Source organism: Sinocyclocheilus anshuiensis, unplaced genomic scaffold, assembly GCF_001515605.1.
Source record: "Sinocyclocheilus anshuiensis isolate Anshui unplaced genomic scaffold, SAMN03320099.WGS_v1.1 scaffold50, whole genome shotgun sequence".
NCBI lineage: Eukaryota > Metazoa > Chordata > Actinopteri > Cypriniformes > Cyprinidae > Sinocyclocheilus > Sinocyclocheilus anshuiensis.
The window spans coordinates 1,301,377-1,323,097 of NW_015542382.1; the positions used below are offsets into that span (position 1 = coordinate 1,301,377).

General features: G+C 38.2%; 2 protein-coding genes across 4 annotated transcripts in view; both read right to left on the reverse strand.

Annotated features, from left to right (window-relative positions):
• tmod1 (tropomodulin 1) overlaps positions 1–9,990 on the reverse strand; it is an 11,302-nt gene extending 1,312 nt beyond the window's left edge. Inside the window, exons 1-10 of one of the 3 annotated variants that reach the window (XM_016491748.1) lie at positions 9,737–9,990; positions 8,646–8,796; positions 6,478–6,634; positions 5,770–5,889; positions 4,449–4,538; positions 2,931–3,061; positions 2,712–2,819; positions 1,599–1,742; positions 1,325–1,469; positions 697–802 (exon numbers count right to left, since the gene is read on the reverse strand). In XM_016491748.1, the coding sequence (XP_016347234.1) occupies positions 697–802; positions 1,325–1,469; positions 1,599–1,742; positions 2,712–2,819; positions 2,931–3,061; positions 4,449–4,538; positions 5,770–5,889; positions 6,478–6,634; positions 8,646–8,762 (1,118 nt within the window). In that variant the 5' untranslated portion in view covers positions 8,763–8,796; positions 9,737–9,990. Of the gene's footprint in view, positions 1–696; positions 803–1,324; positions 1,470–1,598; positions 1,743–2,711; positions 2,820–2,930; positions 3,062–4,448; positions 4,539–5,250; positions 5,386–5,769; positions 5,890–6,477; positions 6,635–8,645; positions 8,797–9,736 lie in introns of those variants that run through there. The other 2 variants (XM_016491749.1, XM_016491750.1) reach the window with 2 other exon arrangements.
• A 171-nt stretch (positions 9,991–10,161) lies between these two features.
• Positions 10,162–21,721, reverse strand: part of tdrd7a (tudor domain containing 7 a) — a 27,644-nt gene continuing 16,084 nt past the window's right edge. Inside the window, exons 10-18 of the mRNA XM_016491751.1 lie at positions 16,772–16,883; positions 16,351–16,553; positions 16,100–16,234; positions 15,929–16,012; positions 15,011–15,145; positions 14,664–14,774; positions 14,130–14,560; positions 13,853–14,013; positions 10,162–10,875 (exon numbers count right to left, since the gene is read on the reverse strand). Of these exons, the coding sequence (XP_016347237.1) occupies positions 10,655–10,875; positions 13,853–14,013; positions 14,130–14,560; positions 14,664–14,774; positions 15,011–15,145; positions 15,929–16,012; positions 16,100–16,234; positions 16,351–16,553; positions 16,772–16,883 (1,593 nt within the window). The 3' untranslated portion in view covers positions 10,162–10,654. The remainder of the gene's footprint in view (positions 10,876–13,852; positions 14,014–14,129; positions 14,561–14,663; positions 14,775–15,010; positions 15,146–15,928; positions 16,013–16,099; positions 16,235–16,350; positions 16,554–16,771; positions 16,884–21,721) is intronic.

Here is a 21,721-nt window from a genome sequence, read left to right on the forward strand (position 1 = left end):
CTTTTAAAAGACATTCTTACACTTTCTCAGACAACCTCTATGCTAGACATTGGGCAATCCTTACTGCATTTGTAGAAAGATAGAAACGTAAAATTGCAATTAAAGGAATAGTTCACTCATTTCAAAGAGTAGTTTTTATAGGATTCAAAAAAGATTTGGAATATAGAGTACAAGTCAAATGGACTACTTTTATGGTGCTTTTTGCCCTTTTTGTAGCTCAGTCACTTTTATTGAAACATTCGGGTAATTTTTTTCTTTTGCACTGCATAGAAGGAAGTCATATGTTTAAAAAAAGACACCAAATGTAAACATTTTGGGTGAACTACTCCTTTTTAAACAAAAAGCTTTGCATGCACAGCTAGCCGGAGGACATTTTCTATAATATTTTAGTAGAGTTGGCATCAGAATACGCTCTTAATGCAGAAGAAAGTAAAGACTAAACCTTAAAACCTGAAGAAAACATTAGACAGCCAAACTGAGAAACAACCAGATAATGGAGAGAGACCGGTTTTGAATTCACTTTGACAGAGAAAAATGCAGTAGTGAAGATGCTGAAGTGGCAGAAGGAAGCTTGAGGAACAGTACAAAAGTTCAAAACGATCCAGAGGCTTGAGGGATTGCGAGGAGGCAAAAATGAGAGCGAAAAGACAGCAGGTAGTGCCCAGAGGGAGAGGAGGAAGGCAAGACTCTGTTTACTTGGGTTTCGTTGTGAACTTGAACTTTTTACAGAAGGCTCTTTCCAGCTCAGGGACTGACAGAGTGAATGTGATCGCGCCATCTGAGTCCGACCGAACTACACGTGCTGGAAATACATACATGGCATGAAAACAGCAATACATATACTCCCTTTAATACGTTTATTCAGTCAGGCTGCCATAAATGGATCAGAAGTGACAACTTCCTATTTAATATAAATGCTGCTCTTTTAAACTTTCCATTCATCAAAGAACCATAAAATTATTAAGTAGCACAAATGCTTTCTACATTGCCAAAAACAAGAATTTGTTTCTCGAGCAGCAAATCAGCATATTAGACTGATTTCTGACAGATCGTGTGACACTAAAGACTCGTAAATTGTAATAATATTTGACAATATTATTTTTAATAGTATTTTTGACCAAATAAATGCCAAAAACATTCAAAAATCTCCCACAAACCGAACTGTTAAATGGTAGTGTACCTATTTCAGCAAAACCAGCATACAAACACACAGTTATGCATTTTTAAACAAATATACGCAATTAGCATCAATAAATGTTAATTCTGAAATACACATACAAATACCAAACTCGACTGCATCTATCTCAGTGTGTGTGTTTCTTACCCAGATCATTGTTGTTCATCATGGCATTAGATCCACGCAAGCGTGGGCCCTGCTGGGTGAAGTGGTATCCAAACTTCAGCAGAGTAGTGTTCTTCTCCAAAATGTTAGCTATCTCCATCTCAACCTTATTACCTAAAGGCTGGCTCTGTATCACACATAAACACACAAGTTATAATAACTCTTTTCATTCCTTCTTTTGCTACTCCTGTGATCAGTACAGATAATGGCTCAGACCTCATATCACTTTAGTCTGTGTATGTATGTGTGTGTGTACCTGGTTGTCAATCTTTAGCTCCAGCAGTGTAGTGTTGCTCTTTAATGATTCCACGAGCGCCAGAATTCCAGCTCCAGTAATGAAGTTTGACTCAACGTTTAGACTCTTCAGAGTGGTGTTCACTTTCAGCATGTCTGCTAGTGCCTGGGAACCAAACAACATTACACGTTGTTTAATAACTACTGTTCAAAAGTTCAAAATTCAAATCGTTGAAAACAGCTGTGCTGCTAAATATTTTTGTGGAAACCACTACACATGATTTCAGGATTCTTAGAAAGCTCAAAAAGCATTTATTTGAAAAAGAACTCTTTTAATCCATTTAATGCATTCTTACTGAATAAAATAGTTTATTTAAAAAAAGTCAAATGTTAGAACAGTAGATGAATAGTGTACTTAGTGAAGTAAATCTCAGTAACAACATATTAGACATATTTCATCCAAAAAAACTGCATTGCAACATTTGTTATCTGCATTTTTTATTCAAATCAGCCTAAAAGTAGTACTTTTCTGCCTTAAAATTAATGAAAATGTATTGAGAATGAAAATGCTCAATTGTTATAACAAGGTCACAACTCCAAAAATTATATATACAGAGTTCTGGCATGAAACTCTAGATGGCACAGTCTGATAGGTCTAGCTCAATCTGACCTGGCGATATCATTGTCACATGGCAGCTGATTGGTTCTCTCCTGTATCAGTAGCCAATGAGCTCGCTGCTCAATATTCAAATACCCTCCACCTTCCCCAGCTCCACCTGTATAGATCTGCTACGGGGTGATTTATGTATGCTATATGGGGGTTATTCATATGTGTTATATGTGCAGCAGCAGTATTTCTTACATGCTTACAGCAGCATGATGTGGATGTATTGGCAGTAGCAAGTCTCGGTACTTGTTCTGCCGCAGCAGCAGCGTAGCAGATCTTTTCCGCCAAGACCAAATACATTAACATTGTCATGTACATTACCATGCCAATCCCTCCGAGAGTTGTCATGACAGAAATAAAAATAAGCTGCATGCTGCATTTTCTTTTTGGAAAATATAACTTATTTAAATATATATATATAGAAAAATCTGAATTTTGAGAATGGCTGTGCTTCTTTATGTAACTCACAAAGGCCACAGGATCATTACTTCTGGTGCCAACGATGCTCAGGCGTTCCACAACACTGTTCCCTTTGAGAACTTCAGCATACGCTTTCAAAGTTGGGACTGGAATATTCTACAGATCACCAAAAAAACAGAGAGGACACATAACGGGGTAAACCATCAAAACATATTAAGACACTATGCAACAGAGAGTACAGTATAAATAAATGAGTGAAAGTGGCACCTTGATGTTGTTTAGGTTGACCTCAACAATGTCTGGATCATTTCTCTTGATTCTCTGTAGTGTTTCCTCTACATCTGTGTCATTGGGCTGTTCGTCTGGCACTGGCTTATACCGAGTACACTGGATTACGCCTGTTTATATTTTATAACTCTCAGTTACAACAAATTATATGGTTCAGTGCCAGATATATGACAAAATACTATATCACATTGTAAAACTCTACACTGTATACATCTATTCACAGCAATCCCAAGCTACACTAACAAATGTATATGGCATTGCATTACATTTATTTACATTTTTACATTAATGTACTTTTTTTTTCTTTAAATTCATGCATTTCCTGGGAATCGAACCCATGATTTTGACAATTCTAGTGACATGCTCTACTGTTTAAGCTACAGGAATTCTTTAGTTAATTAATTGCATAAATTTTTATAGAATGATAGCTCAAACACACTTTAAATCACCTTTAAATGACCAGCTGTTTAAAAGTAATTGCAATAATGGCTCAAACTAAGTATAGAAGGTTTAGCATCATTTGTCTGCAGACGCGTTTGACATTCAGGCATGTTTAAAGGAGTAGTTCACTCAGAAATGAAAATTTGTTGAAAATTTACTCACCCTCAGGCCACCCAAGATGTAGATGAGGTTTTTTTTGTTTTGGTTTTTTATCTGAACAGATTTGGAGAAATTTAGCATTATATCACTTGCTCACCAATGAATCCTCTGCAGTGAATGGGTGCCGTCAAAATGAGAGTCCAAACAGCTGATAAAAACATCACAATAATCCACAAGTAATCCATATGACTCCAGTCCATCAATTAACATCTTTTGAAGCAAAAAGCTCATGTTTGTAAAAAAAAAAACAAATCGAACATTAAGGCATTTTAACTTCAGCTGTCACTTATGGCCAAAATACCAGTCCATAAACAATAACAATGCTTCATCTAGTCAAAAAGTCCATCCCTTGTTGTACTCTCATGTGAAAATCCACCAAAATATTTTCACTTGTAAACGGTGCTTGATCTGAGAATATTTCTCTCCTGATTCAGACAAAACAACCTTTTCCACTGGAAACAGCAATATAGATAGAGGACTCGTATTTTAGCCAAAAGCATAAGTTTGAAGTTAAAAATGTCTTTATGGATTTATTACACACGTTTAGCTTTTCATTAATTGATGGACTGGAGTCATTTGGATTACTTGTATAGCTTCATCCAGTGTAGACAGCATCACTGTCATATTGTGGTGCTTGTATCAGCTGTTTGAACTTTCATTAAGACGGCACCCATTCACTGCAGAGGATCCATTTTTGTCTGGATGAAGAAACAAACTCATCTACATCTTGGATGGCCAGAATACATAAAAGACAGAGTACATTTTCAGCAGATTTTCTTTTTTCAGTAAACTATTCCTTTAAGTGTAATCTATAATTCGATCATAAATAATTATTCAGACAAATATAAAGCATAAAATCAAACAAACACATTACAGGACAACTGAAAATTCACTTACTGTTCAAGCCCTGTTTGTTGATGATGGTACTGCTGGCCAGTGCTTCGTAATACTGCTGATTACTCATCAGTGTGTGCATGCCCAAAATGGCTTTTCAAATTTAGAAAGGGGAAAAAAGCATGTCAAAAAAGCATTTTAAGCATTTTATGTCAGTCAAGTTTTGAAAATGCACAACATATACATGTAAATCATACGTAAAATCATTTTTTCCAAGATACCAACTCAACATCATTCACATTTACCTGACGAAAAATATCTCAAGCAGAACAGTAATGCCATCAGATGAACTAGTGCAGAATAAAAAACTAAATTGTACAGCAAAACATCTGAATAGGGAGTTAAGAGGAAAGTGCAATTTATGAGTCTGGCATGTATACTGCATCTGATTGTTGACCCTGGGCCAAAGACAACTGAACTAACCTCATTCCCATATGAAGCTCCAATCTGTCTGTGCATATAAGATGTTCAGACTAAGTCAACTGCTTAAATCCTGCTGTCTTTGAAACATGATCCCAAATAAAATTTAAAAAAATTGACCTCATTTTAAACGAAACCTCTCCATCATGTTAAATGAGAGCAAGTTAGTGTCTGACAGTTGAGAGGTTTTTTTTTAGCCAGCAGGAAAAACTTTGTTCCCCTTTTTTGGTAGCCATGTGTCTTTAGCGCACATGGATGAGTCATCATTGTTATGAAAGAAAAAGAGCTCAAACTCGCATACGCAGTTTCAAGAATTGACATGTGCACAGTTGCACGCCCGTTCACCTAAAAACAAAAATGAATTATTTACCCTGTTGTTCCAAACCTGTATGGTTTAGTTTTTTTCCCCCTATGAAACACAAAACAATTTTGAAGAATGCTGCTGATCTTTGTGGTATCTCAAAAGAGGAAAGATAGTCAAACAAGTTTGGAAGCAACATGAACATCAAATACTGAACTAATGTTTCAAAAATTTCCTGGAAATGTTAGAGCAGCATACAATGTTACAAATAAACCTACTGGAATGATGCGTGGCTTAGAAACGATGGAGCAGGGGAGTGGACAGGGAAAATGAGGAATGAAGATGTAAATGGAGTGGAGAAAACTAAAGGACAGACCAGAGAGAGGCACACGGTGAGATACACACAGGAAGGGGGAATTAGTCAATGAAATCACAGGTGGATTCACTCATTTGAATATGCATTCATATTAAAATTAGCGAACAGAAGGTGCTGAATTGAATTACATCCTAATACATTCATCCTAATACATTCAAAATAACATTTATAAAATTGTGTTTTGGAATGGTGTTACATGAATTAAATTGCTAACATTTGTATTGTACCTGCTATATCGCACAATTCTGCATCAGTAGCACTAGATAGTGCCTCCTCTAGTTCAGGCTCCAGAGTGACATCTTCCAGGATAGGGTCAACAACTTTGGTCTTAGGCATCCACACTTTTCCTACATACGCACATTTACACACATACAGAGATGGAGAGAGAAGGAAAAAATGCCTTCATTTATTTTTGACTGTCCTACATATGCGGCACCATTTCAACATTAAATTTTGCCTCTAAAACAATTCATTAAATGTGAGTGTTCTTGTTTAATGAGATGTGATATGTGAATAAATCTAAAAAGTTAATATCACTTCATGTGCATCATTTCCAATGCCTATGTGTAATTTCATTGCGTTATGCAAAAAGTGTCAAATAGAAACTGTTTGTATTTAGGTTTCATAAAAGAGCTATGTAATTTCTGTTAATAAAATATCAAACGCAAAGCTGGAAATGACAGTTTAGTGGCAATGTTTATAACTCAGGATAAAAAGACAAAAATGACAATTTCTCCTGTGATGTACAGTATATATATACATATATATATATTTTTTATATTGTTATTTTCGTATATATATATATATGTATATATATATACACTATTGGACTTTTTAGTTGACAAATTACAAACTAATGAGAGTGTGAAGAGAGTTTATATTTCTCTAAAAGTAACAAAAGTGCCCATGGTTCTAAAATTTAAGTCACTTCTTACCTCTTTTCTTGCCAGTGTAGGGAACAAGTTCATCTCGGTCTGGATGCTCTTTGGCCTGTTTCTCCAGGTGAGTGAGAAGGTTATCTCTCTGGAACGTTCCGGTCGGAGCTTTCTTGGTCTGATCCCTCTGTCTGAATCCTGCTGGCAACAGTGCATTCTGAAAACAATATCATTTATGAACATTAGATCTGTCATCAAAATATCATAAAAATCACACAGAATGTAAACTAGTCCATTACAGTAAAATATAAACTTGACATATCTGGTATCTTAAGTTAATACCATTACTGTACATGGTACAGGGGCCATTTTCCATCAATTTCCTCTTTGCAACTATTTGATACAGGCTATATGAGATTTCTGCACTTAACCCAGGTTTTCTCATTTGCACCCACTTACTGAAAAAACTCCACCACTGCCTTAAAAACAGAGAGCAATGATAACATTCTTCTAAGACTAGGCCTATCAGCCACAGAGCAAATGGGGGGATGTGTACGTATGTGCATATTAAATGCGATGACAGAATCCAAAACACACAGCCTTTCAGAGAGAACAGAGCTTTACCGGACACCTTAGTATTGTTTATTCTTAGTGCAGATAAAATTGAGCAAATGGAGACTCCAATTAATTCTAAAGTGACATTTAAAATCGTTAAAGTAGAAATTTCCACTACAAAATTTACAAGCACAATTTAGTGTTTCGGGAAAGGCTCTGCTTTGGTGGGGACTGCTTATTTTTGGTACACTAGAGCAGATTAACTTTTGTTCCAGCACTAGTATTTATGGTAAACTTCTGCACCTCTGGCTGAACATCTCAGTTTGGGAGAAGAAATTATTTTTTCCCTCCTCTCTGTTGCTGGACATTTAGCCTACCTCTGTCTAAATCTGTCAAGAAATGCTTAGATGCTGGAGTCAAACCAGATTCCTCAAGAGCAAATATAAAACTGTGGTCTGAGTGAGAAAAAGAACACCAACAGAGAGAACCTCTTCATTCCCTATACTGCAATACAACAGCGCACACTCCAACCCATTTAAAATAGCACAGTCCTCTCAAACTGACTTAGTCTAAACTCAGAAACGCCAATGTGATACAACACAGTCCAGACAAACAAAAACAACAGGAATTAAGTGGTCTTCTCAAACAATAATAGCAATGCTCAACACATAATAAACCAGACAAACAAACCGCAGCAACACAGTCGAGTCAAACAAACACCATGATTCGTAATAAAAACCCAGTCCAGCCAAACAAACATAACAATGAAACAGCACAGTGAAACACTGTAGAAAGTGGGTTTCATAAATAAAAATGCCATTGAAACAACAATGCCTAACAAATGATTGTACAACACAGTACAGACAGAAAAGCATTATACAAAAAAAAACCCACACCCAGACAAACAAACAACATTATACTAAAAAAAACACAGTCCAGCCAAGCAAACATGACTATGAAACAATATAGTCCAAACAAACAGTAAACACAGGAATTAAGTGGGCTTCTTAAACAAAAATGGCACACAGTCCAAAATAAAACAATCTAGTCAAACAAACACCATTATGTCACTACATAGTAAAGACAAACAACACATTATACATAAAAACACAGTAAAGTCAAACACCAAACATTGGGAAATAACACAGTCCAGATGAAAAAATCCACACTAGGGAACAACAAAGGCCAGACAAACAAACCAGACTAGGTAGCAACAGTCCAGACAAACAAACACCACTCGGAAACGACACAGTCCAGACAAACAGTCCACATAAACAAACCAGACACATTAAAAATACACAGTCCAGACAAACAAACATCACTACAGTGCAGACAAACAATCAGACTTGGTAGCAACACAGACAAACAAACACCACTATGTGTAAAATAATGCAGTTCAGTCAAACAAAACTAAAACAACAGCCCGATGAAACTAATCCCGCTACTAAACACAGGACATACAACAGGTCTCCCTTAAAAACGTTCACACATCTTATAGTCTAAATACCATATTTACAGATCAGAAACAGATCAGGTTTTGTTCAAAGTTTTTTTAACCTTTCATATTGTAAAGTATTCCGAGACAAATTAACTGTGTGAGCACATTTATGAATCGCGTTTCATTTTATGGAGCTCTTAAAGTCCAATTTTAGATTTGTTTTAAGTGCACTTACATCAGGATCAAGCTCTTCGAGTTCATCTTCTAGTCTCCTGAGCTCTTCTTCACTGAGCTTCTGCAAGAGCTCATCCTCATCCACATTCCTGAATTTATCCATCTCTTTACAGAACATGGTGAATAAGATGTTATTCCCCCCAGCTCAAGATCTTGGTAAAGACAAGAGAAACGGATTCATTATTAGGTCTATTCTAAATACAAGGTTCAAAGGATTTGATGCTGAATAATTATGATGATCAATATGTCCAGCCTATGATTTTCCACAGTATTTCAGTGGATTATTCTGGCCAAATTGAAAGCATATGGGTTATGGAGAGCAGAGTAGTACAGGTGTACTTCATCACATTAACTGCTAACTTTTAACAACCAGATAAAGCACAAATATACTTTGTGTTTACATCTGTCTATGCTTTACTATTTAAAACCTTTTGAATGTCTCTTTCCCAAATGTTTTGTTTGAAAACTGGACTTATGCTTGCTTTCTGTAAAATACATGCTAAATATATTTTAAAGAAACATATACAGTATGGTCTTACACATTAGATGAACAGAGTAATTTATTATAATAGGCCTACATCTACACGAAAAGAAAACTTGTCAAACTGACGGCTGGCATCTGTCTCCATTGTCCTTGATGAATCCAATAGACAAGGACAATGACCAGCAAACCCCAACATACTATATAATGCAAATTTTATTATTAACACACTGCCTTGACTTGGAGCCTCTAGTTTAGGTTTTCTGAATCAATAGACTAGTTATTATATACACATTTGTAGTTCCTCACACAAATTACTTTTTCACTACAGTTAATAAAAGTGCAATTAATGATTCTTGAGTAAAAGCGTGTTGATTCTGACTAGGAAAGACCAGATACATAACTATTATATTAACATTAGTAAAATAAAGATAAAACATAGAAAATATATATCATACATTCACAACCTCAAGACAATTAATTATAGATCAAATATAGCTTATTTTCTCCGAGCTTCATCAGTCCTGTTAATATACATATTAGTATGTTTATGACTGCAATGATGAGGAAAACAAAGCGTTAGTACCGGAGCGCCTATCTTTCTCACTTACTTCAGACAGCGCTTATCCCACACTATATATAGCGCATGCGACAGCTGAATACTTTGACCAGATATGGTGTCTTTTCGGAGCCGCTAATTCACACAAATGTGCTGCTGCCTCAAGCAATGTATTCTCAAGTCCAAGGGTCACAGAAGAACAGCGCTTGACACGGCGGAGAAAGTCCAAATATTAAAAGCAGTTACTGCTACAGCCTTCTTTCACCAAGTCCAGTAGTCGGTGGCGATCAAAGAGTTTCCACAAACCCGGAGTAGCGCAGAACATGGCCCTGCCCACCGTGCGGACCTGCCAATCAAATGTCGCCAAACCTCAAGCCCACCAATCAGAGGATTGAACGGGTCCCACAACTCAAAGCTACATTTTTACCGATATCAAGCTGCAAAGACAAATGACAGTCACCCAAGTGTGTCTTGTTGTTGACTTTTTTAATTCTCCGAACCAATTGTCAACTTGGAAATAAAACAAACCTGAGCATCTGAACACAAATGTTCTATTACAATTAGGCCATTCTCTGTTTAGAAAACACACAATAAGATTGCAAACAAACCAGTGCAAAAATCAATAAGAGTATAAACAATACAAGCAGTGGTGTCTCACACAATACACACATAAAAATCAAATTACTTAGACAAATGGCCCTATTGTAAAGACACAGAAAGGAAGGTTGTTCAGGTATTAACGAGTTAATTTTGGGAATGGCATATTATTAGTAGTATTATTTGTACAACTGGCAAAAACAGGTAAAGAAATCCATTTTCCATGGCACTCAGAACGATAACTGAAACAATTCTTGACCATGCATGAATAAAATGACCCACCAAACACATCTAGAGTCAATGCTCTTGAATTCTAGATTTCTTCAGACTCAAAGTTTCAGCATGGTTCTTGGAAAGGGAAGTGGTGACAGTCTCAAGCTGCTCTGTTGATCTCATCTAAAAACTCCACCACAATGTTGTGGATCCAGATGTCATTGTCCTCCTGTGTGGTGTCTACTAGGTAGACAGAGATTTTACGCTCCCAGGGCCAATCCCCCTCCTCAACGGACTCGATCTGAGCCACCAGCGGCTTCTTCTCAACATGGTTCCGGAACACCATAGAAGATTCCTCAGCCCAGACCCCTTGCTTGACACCTGAAAACAAACATTTCACATGCAAATCAGAAGCATCTACAGATACTGATCAGTTTTGAGGAATTTTGCAATAGGGCTGGGTGATACATGAAATATTTACAATATATTTGATACTTTGTTGACATACATAAAACCGACTCCGTATTAGAGCCCCGCAAGGCCTAAAATCTAGGCCCTAGCCCGAGACGCTCAGGCCCTAGCCCGACCCTTGTCTGACAGCTTATCAGAATTCTCAGCCCGAGTCTGAACCGAGCTCTTCTTTTTTTCCCCATCTCCCAAAACAGCTTATACGACTGTTTCAGCTATTAAAATAGTTCAGTTTTGTATGAAATGGCAAAGTGATTGTATTTCGTTTCGTTATTTTAAGTTGATTTGTGTGCTGACGCCAATCGTTTGTGCAGAGTGGAAGCTGAAGCGCGATTTACAGGACATGGAGGCGCCAACTTTGAATTACTACTTTAAAACGAAATAATTCAAATCGAAAACAAAAACTCTTTCATTATAAAATTCCTAAAGATGCATTTCTCTCTAAAGGCGCATCCAATGAGGAGATGGTGAGTCAGGATCATCATCAAATGCATGGATGATCCAAAATGCAACTTTTAGTAACTCCCCATGCTCCAACTTCTCCCTGATGCTCTGCATGGTCAATTGTCACCTGTATGCTAATGCGTGCGTATATGCGTTGCGAATTGCATACAAGGCGATGTATAAGATTTATAATATAACGTTTCGTTATTTTAAGTTGATTTAGAAAAACGTTTGGAGCATTTTTTATTCATTAAATGTAAGTTTTTGTTTTTGAAAGTAACGACCAAGCAGCCAGCGGCAGACAGCGAGTTGATCTTAGCCTATGTTTGATCAATTTAGCCTTCTCAAATCATCACAACTAAAATAAAATCTATAGATATAAAACAGTTCAAGCATATCACAATGTTAGTTTAAATGTTTAAACGATATAAATGTGCACTATTAGGCGCATATCTAATCGTTTGTGCGGAGAGTGGAAGCTGAAGGCACTCTGCAGGACATGGAGGCGCCAGCGCGATCACTCACTCGCATTTTTTTCTTGATAGTGGAAACAACTTAAAATACACCGTAATTTTTGCTCATAAAGGTAAGAGCAATACATTCGGAAATGTAAAGGGTCTACTTTTATTTGTGTGCATTCACAATATCAACAAAACGTGCTTTTATAAAATAAATAGGAAAACAGAGGATGCGCTTGCCGTCTCGGTCTTGAACGAGGCTTCACAAGGATGAACCGAAACTCAACGAATTGAGTCACAGATATGATAAATATATATGAAATTAAGGAAAACAAACAGGATGCGCTTTCTGTCGTCTTGGTCTTGAGCAGGAGCGCTTCACAATGATGAACCGACACTCGAATACTTGCCTCCTGACAGACATGATAAATATATCTAATAGAATGCTTTAAATACTTTGAAACTAAATAATTCAAATCGAAAACAAAAACTCTTTCATTATAAAATTCCTAAAGATGCATTTCTCTCTAAAGGCGCATCCAATGAGGAGATGGTGAGTCAGGATCATCATCAAATGCATGGATGATCCAAAATGCAACTTTTAGTAACTCCCCATGCTCCAACTTCTCCCTGATGCTCTGCACGGTCAACTGTAACTAAGGCTGCGTTTACACTGGCACAAAGCTCCACAATGTTAGTTTAAAGCTTAACCTAGATCAGGGGTAGGCAAGTTCAGTCCTAGAGAGCCGCAGTCCTGCAGAGGTCAGCTCCAACCCTAATCAAACACACCTGAACAAGCTAATCAATGTCTTCAGGATTACTAAGGCTATAGGCAGGTGAGTTTTTTTTCAGGGTTGGAGCTGAACTCTGCAGGACTGCGGCTCTCTAGGACCGAACTTGCCTACCCCTGACCTAGATAAATGTGTGCTGACGCCAATCGTTTGTGCAGAGTGGAAGCTGAAGCGCGATTTACAGGACATGGAGGCGCCAACTTTGAATTACTACTTTAAAACGAAATAATTCAAATCGAAAACAAAAACTCTTTCATTATAAAATTCCTAAAGATGCATTTCTCTCTAAAGGCGCATCCAATGAGGAGATGGTGAGTCAGGATCATCATCAAATGCATGGATGATCCAAAATGCAACTTTTAGTAACTCCCCATGCTCCAACTTCTCCCTGATGCTCTGCATGGTCAATTGTCACCTGTATGCTAATGCGTGCGTATATGCGTTGCGAATTGCATACAAGGCGATGTATAAGATTTATAATATAATCAATATAATAATATTTCATACAGTAGCCTATGTGTGCTCTGTGCGTATATGGGCACAATAAAAGGAGAAAAGCTAAATGAGCCCGAGTCCGACCAGAGCCCGATCTGTAAAAAATAAATAAATAAAACAATCGCCCGAGCCCAGCCCGAATGGACTCAGGACCCAACGGGCTTGCAGACCTCTACTTAGTATCATGATTTTTTTTTTTACATTTTTTTCTAACATTTTTATTTGGTTGTTAAACATACGAGACTATGCAAGCAAACTATTGTCATGATTAGTTTAAAATAAAAACACTTAAATTTAATTGGTTCAGAATCACTGATTCTTCAATTTGTTTGCGCAATCACGGAAAACTGTTCACGGAAGTCCCTGTGTGGTATTAGCTAGTAAGAAAAAAAAAAATTCCATGAAATATTACTATTTGTTATTTTTAATGTGTTCTACTGGTGTATATATAAAGTAAAATATTATTCCTTGTGTTCTTTTAGTAAAAAAAAAAGGCTTGTTTTGCTAGATTTTTACTGTACTTCCTTTAAAAATTTGTCATCTACTTGCCAACGATAGGCATTTTGCTGAAATATATGGCTATTCTAAAAGACAAATAACCCTTTCAGACAAAGATGTATATCAAATATTAGTAAAAGGATGACAAATAATCAGGATTAAATCATTTGTTTTAACTCCATTTGGCTGCAGCTTCTCTCTTACCAGCCAGCTGAGCAGAAATTCCTTGGAACGGCAGCTGCCTGAACTCATCAATGAGAGGTTGGAGCTGGGAATAGTTGATCAACTCGTACTTCCCATAATCCAACTCATACACAGAGACCAAGCCATTGGTTAAGACGCCCTTTACCAAAACACGATGCCAACTATAAATAAAGAGAGGTGAAAAGACAAAGGAAGAGTGAAAGAAAAAAAAAGAGACAATGATTTAGTTGCCCAGAAGGTTGTGGAAGTATAATCAGAGGTGCCACTCAAATCTCACTTGTTGTCGATCTTGGCAACGTAGACGTTATTCTTCTGGATGTTGATTTGGGTTACTTCCTGTTTGTTGTAGAACAGGATCATTTCTCCCATCAGCACCACCAGCTTGTACAGATCCTGCCACGGCTGCAGCACAAAGTGCCCGGGGTGGCATGCAACCGACACAAACACATCCATGTTTTGCCCGACCACTGGTAAGTCCAGCTTAGGGGGCAGTGTGAGGGCATTAGACTGTGCAGGAGCTGTATAGGGGCTGTCCCCTGCCTCGGGCAGGATAGGTTTGGAAACCCTGGTGATCTTGCTGAAGTGGATATCCCGCTGCCAGAATGGACAGGAGGCAAGCTGACGGTTAACACTGCTCTGAAGGTCCTGGGCTCCATTACCAGTTAAGAGGTAGATATGTACAGTCCTGGTCTCATCAAGCTTCACTATCTAAACACAACAAGCATGCCAATAAATGGATAAACTTTACAGTAAGAATGTCAAAAAAATTAAAAATACATTTTTGAGTAAACAATAACTGAATGTGCAAGACCTTCATGCAACTTGGGACTTTGTTGAGGACGGTCTCCCTCAACCACAGAACAGCTTCAGGAGGCCAAACACTCCCATCTGCATTCAGTTCCTCCAGAATACACTTTATAGCCTACAGAGCCAGAAACAATTCCTTTCATTCATAAAACAGACTAATACAATGCTACAAAGTAAACTTGGTCCAAAAAAGTCACTACATGCAAAAAGAGTTATTTTATTAATCAAACAAGTGGAAAAACTCACTGCTTGATTCATGATGCAACTGAAACAATGACCTGCACACTTGTGGCAAGCGATGAGAATGGAAACAAATATGCAAGAAAATGACCAAGACATCTATGCGTGTACCTGAGGTGGTATGGTGATGAGCTCTTTGAGGTAGATTGGTGGGATCTCTCTGAGCTCACTAACCTCCAGAGAAGCAGGAAGTCCCAGATCCAAAAACAGAATGTCCAACACTTGACTACCATGAAGGTTAATGATCTATACACAGATGCAACACACATTCATGTAAGCAATGAAAATATGAATCACTTTATTTGTCTAGAATGACTGAAGTAAATTTGCATAAAATAAAGAAATGGTGAAAAATGTCTGAACAATGAAAAAAATGGCTGAACAAAAAATCTGAATCAAAAGACTTCGAGTGCAAACCATCCTTTTCGGGCTGAACTATGTGGAATTAACTTGAAAAATATGGGTGTTCATACTTGGGTACATTCTTACAGGAACCAATTCAAACCTTAAAAAAATCTTTCCATTTATCAGTGGCCACATTTCCACCTTTTTTGACCATTCTTTGTGATAATTATGATAGTTATGATTAATAAACAAAAAATACATATCACACTATGAAATACATCTGCAAAATTATAATACTAATATTAATATCTAACATTAACATTCCTCATTTTTAAGTTAAACAGTTAAGCTTATTTTGGTGGAAAACCACATGAAGCCCTTAAAGCTTCTCATCTGTTGTCAACAGGTAGAAAAAAGCTTCTCAATACAAATCTAGTGAAATAGGCGACACGCACTGAGTTTTAAAATGCATGTAAGTGACCAACTCCAGAACCGAGAACCAGAACTGTGAACCGAGCCTCTGAACATCATATCAAGAAAAGCATGTGTAAATGAACACAGTGCCATGCTTCACTATAATTTGATATTCAACATTATTTCAATATATTGTGCAGCCCAAATTGTCACTGAACAAAAGCCAGTTTAAATGTGTGGATGAAGGGAAAGAGTAGGCAGTCTTCTCACCTCTGCTCTCGCCCATTTGCCTTTGTATTTAGCTAGACACACTTTCCCGCAGAACGGTTTGGACACCAACAGCTCCCATGTTAACTTAGAAACACAGAAAAAATATTTAGTGCACTGACAATTATTACATCTCCTAAAAGAAGCCTAAAAAACTGAATTTTACCATTTTACCTGAGAGATGAAGTGTGCTTCAATCTTGTCCATGATGTCTTTGAGTTTGGCCTGGCCTCGAGAAGGCAATTGACAGTAAATACTGCCATCAAAGCACACATTTGTCACGCACACGTTTGTGTACACGCTGTTCACCTGAATAAATGGAGGAGAGGGGCATTATTATTTATTCATTTTGTAAATATAGAAATTATTTTCTGAAAATGTGCAGCAATTTGATATTCATGCAATTTTATGTAATTCTGATAGACCTGTAGAGGATTCTCCATGGACTTATCCTGCAGGGCTTTCAAGCATACAGCAATCACATTCACATCCTCGTTCTCAGAAGTGTCATAGAGCACAATAACTGGTGTGCCCTCTCGCTCCACAATCTCAACCAATAGCGTACGGCCAATAGCTAATGACTCCAGAGTCTTCAGAACTACCCTATCTGTACTGAACGGCTCCAAACCTAACATTCAAGACAGTGACAGTGAACAATTTCATCACATATTACTCTCTCACATTAAAAAAAAACATAAAAAAGTGATCGCGACTTTCTCTCTCACAATTCAGACTCCTCATAATTCTTTTCATTTAATTTCGGTTTTTTTTTCTGTTATGAAATTAAAAATTAACAGTTTAAGCTTCCATTCTCACATATACACAAAAGCCTCTGATGAATATTACCTGCAAGTTGGCACGTGGTTGCCTGGAAGGGAAGAGTCAGGAATTGATCCCTCAGCTGTAGTATCTTTTTCCTGCTGACCACCTCAAAGAACCCGTGATCCACACAGTACACCTACGAAAACTAAAAAGTTTGAATTACATCTAATGCAAACTGACTTTGTCTTATACACAGACTCTGATACCTTCACAGTGTCCTCTGTGACCAGGTGGACCTGAGCTCTCAGTACTGCATCGTCCTCTATAGCAACTGCCACCAGTTGTCCAATTTTTGGGGAGAGAAGACAAAGTCCAGCTCCAACTGTATTATAGAATTGTAGCATGGCCTCCTCCAACACCTCCAGAGCTTTAGAGTAGCCTTCCCCTACAAACCTGAAAAATAAGACATCATCATGAATCCACAACCTTAAATAATCCAAATGATACAGAACTTGAGAGGAATCTTGTATCTAGTAAAATATTGGTTTTGTGAGCTCTACCTGAGAACAATATTGTCTGTGCTGCAGACCTCCATCACCAAAACAGAAAGGAACTCTGTTGTTGGGATGATCAGAGGAGGTACACGTGGGTTGCCGGTGTAGGGCAAAACCAGCGGTGGTGGACGAGGACGAGGCTGTGTCTGCACCTGGCATGGCAGTGCGTACAGTATGGCTCTCTTTCGATTGTCTGGCATGGGGTACTCAACCATACATGTATCTGCCAACAGAGTCAGATCCTCCAGCACATTCTGTGGAAACACACACCTGAGAGACAAGACAGGAAAAAAAAAAAAACTTTCACTGGGAAAAATAAGCAGTGATACTATCTCATACATTATAGTACAAATTGACAGCTAGAAATGATCGAAACAATGTGTCACAACAGTGTATGAATGTCTCTTGTGCATTCAAAAATCACAAGTACACTACTTTCAATTGTTAATTTTTTTTAAAGAAAAATTAGTAATTCAATAAGGATGCATTAAACTGATCAAAAGTGACAGAGGTCAAAAGTACCCAAAGGCCTCCTGGAAAAGTTGTGGAAGTGCATGGGCCCACAGGCCCTGGCTGTATTTATTGAGCAGCTGCCTCAGCTTCTGCTTGATCTCTGGAGTCAGAGGCTGGTGAGAAGGTGGAGTGGAAGGAGGGGTGATGGGTGAGTGAGGGTGAGCTTTGGGTGTTTCAGGGAGATTGAAATCCAGCTTGGTGGAATTGGGTGATGTTGGGCTCAAAGGTGGTTGGGATTTCTGGGCAGAAGGAGGAATGTTAATGGCAAGAGTTCTGAGGATGCGGGTAGTTTGCTGGGCAGGTGTTGGCTGTTTTGCGTTAGGAGACTGCTTGCATGGAGCTACAGCAGGCACAGTGCTTGGTTTTGGGACAGGTTCCAAGACAGGATACACCAGACGGTCAACTATGTTATTGCTGCCTGGCTTTTCAACCTAAGGAGAGAATTGAAAAAGAAAACAAAGCATCACGTACCATATAACAGTCAACAACTTTATTAAACAAAGGAATAGTTCACCCAAAAGTGTAAATTGTAATAATTTATTCATCCTGTATGGTTCTTTTCCATAAAATGATGGTTTATAGTGACCACAGCCCACCATAACGACATTACATATGAGTCAGCATGAGTGTATGAAAAACATTATTTTGTTATTTGAATATTTTTTATATACTATTGAGTACCGTATATAAAATCATCTTTTATTATTGTTATTTTCAGTTTTCATTTTGATTTAATTTTTAATCGTTTTGTGTGATTTTGTCATTTGTGACCCTGGACCACAAAACCAGTCACAAGTCGCACGGGTATATTTGTAGCAATAGCCAACAATACATTGTATGGGCCAAAATTATAGATTTTTCTTTTATGCCAAAAATCATTACGATATTAAGTAAAGATCATGTTTCATGAAGATGTTTTGTAAATTTCCTACCATAAATATATTAAAACGTAATTTGTTATTAGTAATATGCATTGCTAAGAACTTCATTTGGACAGCTTTAAAGGCGATTTTCTCAATATTTAGATTTTTTTTGCACCCTCAGATTCTAGATTTTCACATTGTTGCATCTCGGCCAAATATTATCCTATCCTAACAAACCATACATCAATGGAAAGCTTATTTATTCAGCTTTAGATGATGTATAAATCTCAATTTCCAAAAATTGACACTTATGACTGGTTTTGTGGTCCATGATCCCATTATTCGTTTTTTAAATATGCAGTATGTATTTAGTTTTAATTTATTTTAACTTCAGTTTTTTTATGTTAGTAACACCGATCAAGATCTTATTTAAATTTGAGCAGATAGATTGATTAATTTTAGTAGTCAGAATGTGTTTTGTGTATTTTAGTTTTCTCACAGTGCAGATGTGCGTCCATGTCTCCAATTCTTTGTGCATATGGAGCTCTTCCTGGAACATAATCCTATAGAGCTGAGGGATTTTTGACAGCCAGACTCCACTGCAGTATTTCTGCAAAAGCTGTTTAACTCGACCCTGAACCACCTCAACATCAGCACTGTTTACAGGCTTTTGCTGAGCTGAAGAAACAACACACAACAAACATCACACTCAAGTTGACTGAATAACAAAAACAGAGATGACACAAAATGAGTACATCCTGAAAGAAAACAGAGTGCTGCAGTGATGATTTTTTTTAAGACCAACCTAAAAGTTAGCATCACCCAGGTTCCCTCGACAGAAAGCCAATACGGTAGTACCTTTGGCTTCTGGATTATTGCAAAAAATAAGATGTGACCAATAAATACACTGCTCAAAAAAAAATTAAAGGAACACTTTGAAAACACATCAGATCTCAATGGGGAAAATATCATGCTGGATATCTATACTGATATGGACTGGGCAATGTGTTAGGAACGAAAGGATGCCACATCGTTTGATGGAAATGAAAATTATCAACCTACTGAGGGCTGAATTCAAAGACACCACCAAAAATCAAAGTGAAAAAATTATGCAGCAGGCTAGTCCATTTTGCTGAAATTTCATTGCAGCAACTCAAAATGGTACTCAGTCATTTATATGGCCCCCACGTGCTTGTATGCATGCCTGACAATGTCCTAATGAGATGACGGATGGTGTCCTGGGGAATTTCCTCCCAGATCTGGACCAGGGCATCACTGAGCACCTGGACAGTCTGAGGTGCAACCTGGTGGCGTTGGATGGACCGAAACAATGTACCAGAGGTGTTCTATTGGATTTAGGTCAGGCAAGCGTTGGGGCCATTCAATGGTATCAATTCCTTCATCCTCAAGGAACTGCCTGCATACTCTCGCCACATTGTCGTGCACCAGGAGGAACCCAGGACCCACTGCACCAGCGTAGGGTCTGACAATGGGTCCAAGGATTTCATCCCGATACCTAATGGCAGTCAGGGTGCCATTGTCTAGCCTGTAGAGGTCTGTGCGTCCCTCCATGGATATGCCTCCCCAGACCATCACTGACCCACATTCCCTACCCACCACCAAACCGATCATGCTGAACGATGTTACAGGCAGCATAACGTTCTCCACGGCTTCTCCAGACCCTTTCACGTCTGTCTCATGTGCTCAGGGTGAACCTGCTCTCATCTGTGAAAAGCACAGGGCGCCAGTGGCGGACCTGCCAATTCTGGTGTTCAATAGCAAATGCCAGTCGAGCTCCACGGTGCCTGGCAGTGAGCACAGGGCCCGCTAGAAAACGTCGGGCCCTCAGGCCACCCTCATGAAGTCTGTTTCTGATTGTTTGGTCAGAGGCATTCACACCAGTGGCCTGCTGGAGGTCATTCTGTAGGGCTCTGGCTGTGCTCATCCTGTTCCTCCTTGTACAAAGGAGCAGATACCAGTCCTGCTGATGGGTTAGCTACCACTAAATATTGTAGAAACTTAATTTGCTGTAAAGTTGCTTTGCAATGATTTGTATCGTGAAAAGCGCTATACAAATAAACTTGAATTGAATTAAGGACCTTCTACGGCCCTGTCCAGCTCTCCTAGAGTAACTGCCAGTCTCCTGGAATCTCCTCCATGTTCTTGAGACCATGCACAGCAAACCTTCTGGCAATGGCACGTATTGATGTGCCATCCTGGAGGATTTGGACTGCCTGTGCAACCTCTGTAGGGTCCAGGTATCGCCTCATGCTACCAGTAGTGACACTGACCCTAGCCAAATGCAAAACTAGTGAAAAACAGTCAGAAAAGATGAGCAGGGAAAAAAAATGTCAGAGGCCTCCACCTGTAAAACCATTCCTGTTTTGGGGGTCGTCTCATTGTTGCCCATCTTGTGCACCTGTTGTAAATTTCATTAACACCAAAGCAGCTGAAACTGATTAACAACCCCCTCTGCTACTTAACTGACCAGGGCCCGTATTCACAAAACATTTTATCTTACCAGTAAGAGTTCTCCTAAATAGCAGTAAAAGTTTTTAGCTATGAGTTTTCTCTTAAAACCGATTCACAAAGCTGCTGAGACAAGCTTTTACTAAGGAATAGAGAGAAGTCTTAAGCTAAGAGTAAGGGCGGGGTTGACCTCGTTGCTATGGATGATGTCAGCATGCTTACTAACTATGCACACAGTGATTGGCTGATAGTCTCTGTCAGAGCTTTATTCATAGAAATATTGTAGAGCGCGATATTATGTTGCCATATTCAAATAAAGGCTTAAAAATAAAAATGTTAATTGCCAAAAATAAAGATTTTAAAATGCAGGCTGCAGGCTAAGAATTAAACAAATATATGTTCAGCTAATTACATGTAGCCTATGCTTCTCGTAAACAATTAGCAATTAGCAATATAATCAGCCTTTTAATTAACAGAGTAGAATAATCATGGCTGATAGTAAGACATGCAAATGTAAAAGAAAACGAAACTGGCGCAAGAACAGCTGTTACTTCTTGACCAACTGGTTAATGAAAACAAGGATATAATCAAAGGAAAATTTGGAGTTGGGATAACCTCCAAAACCAAAGGCGATA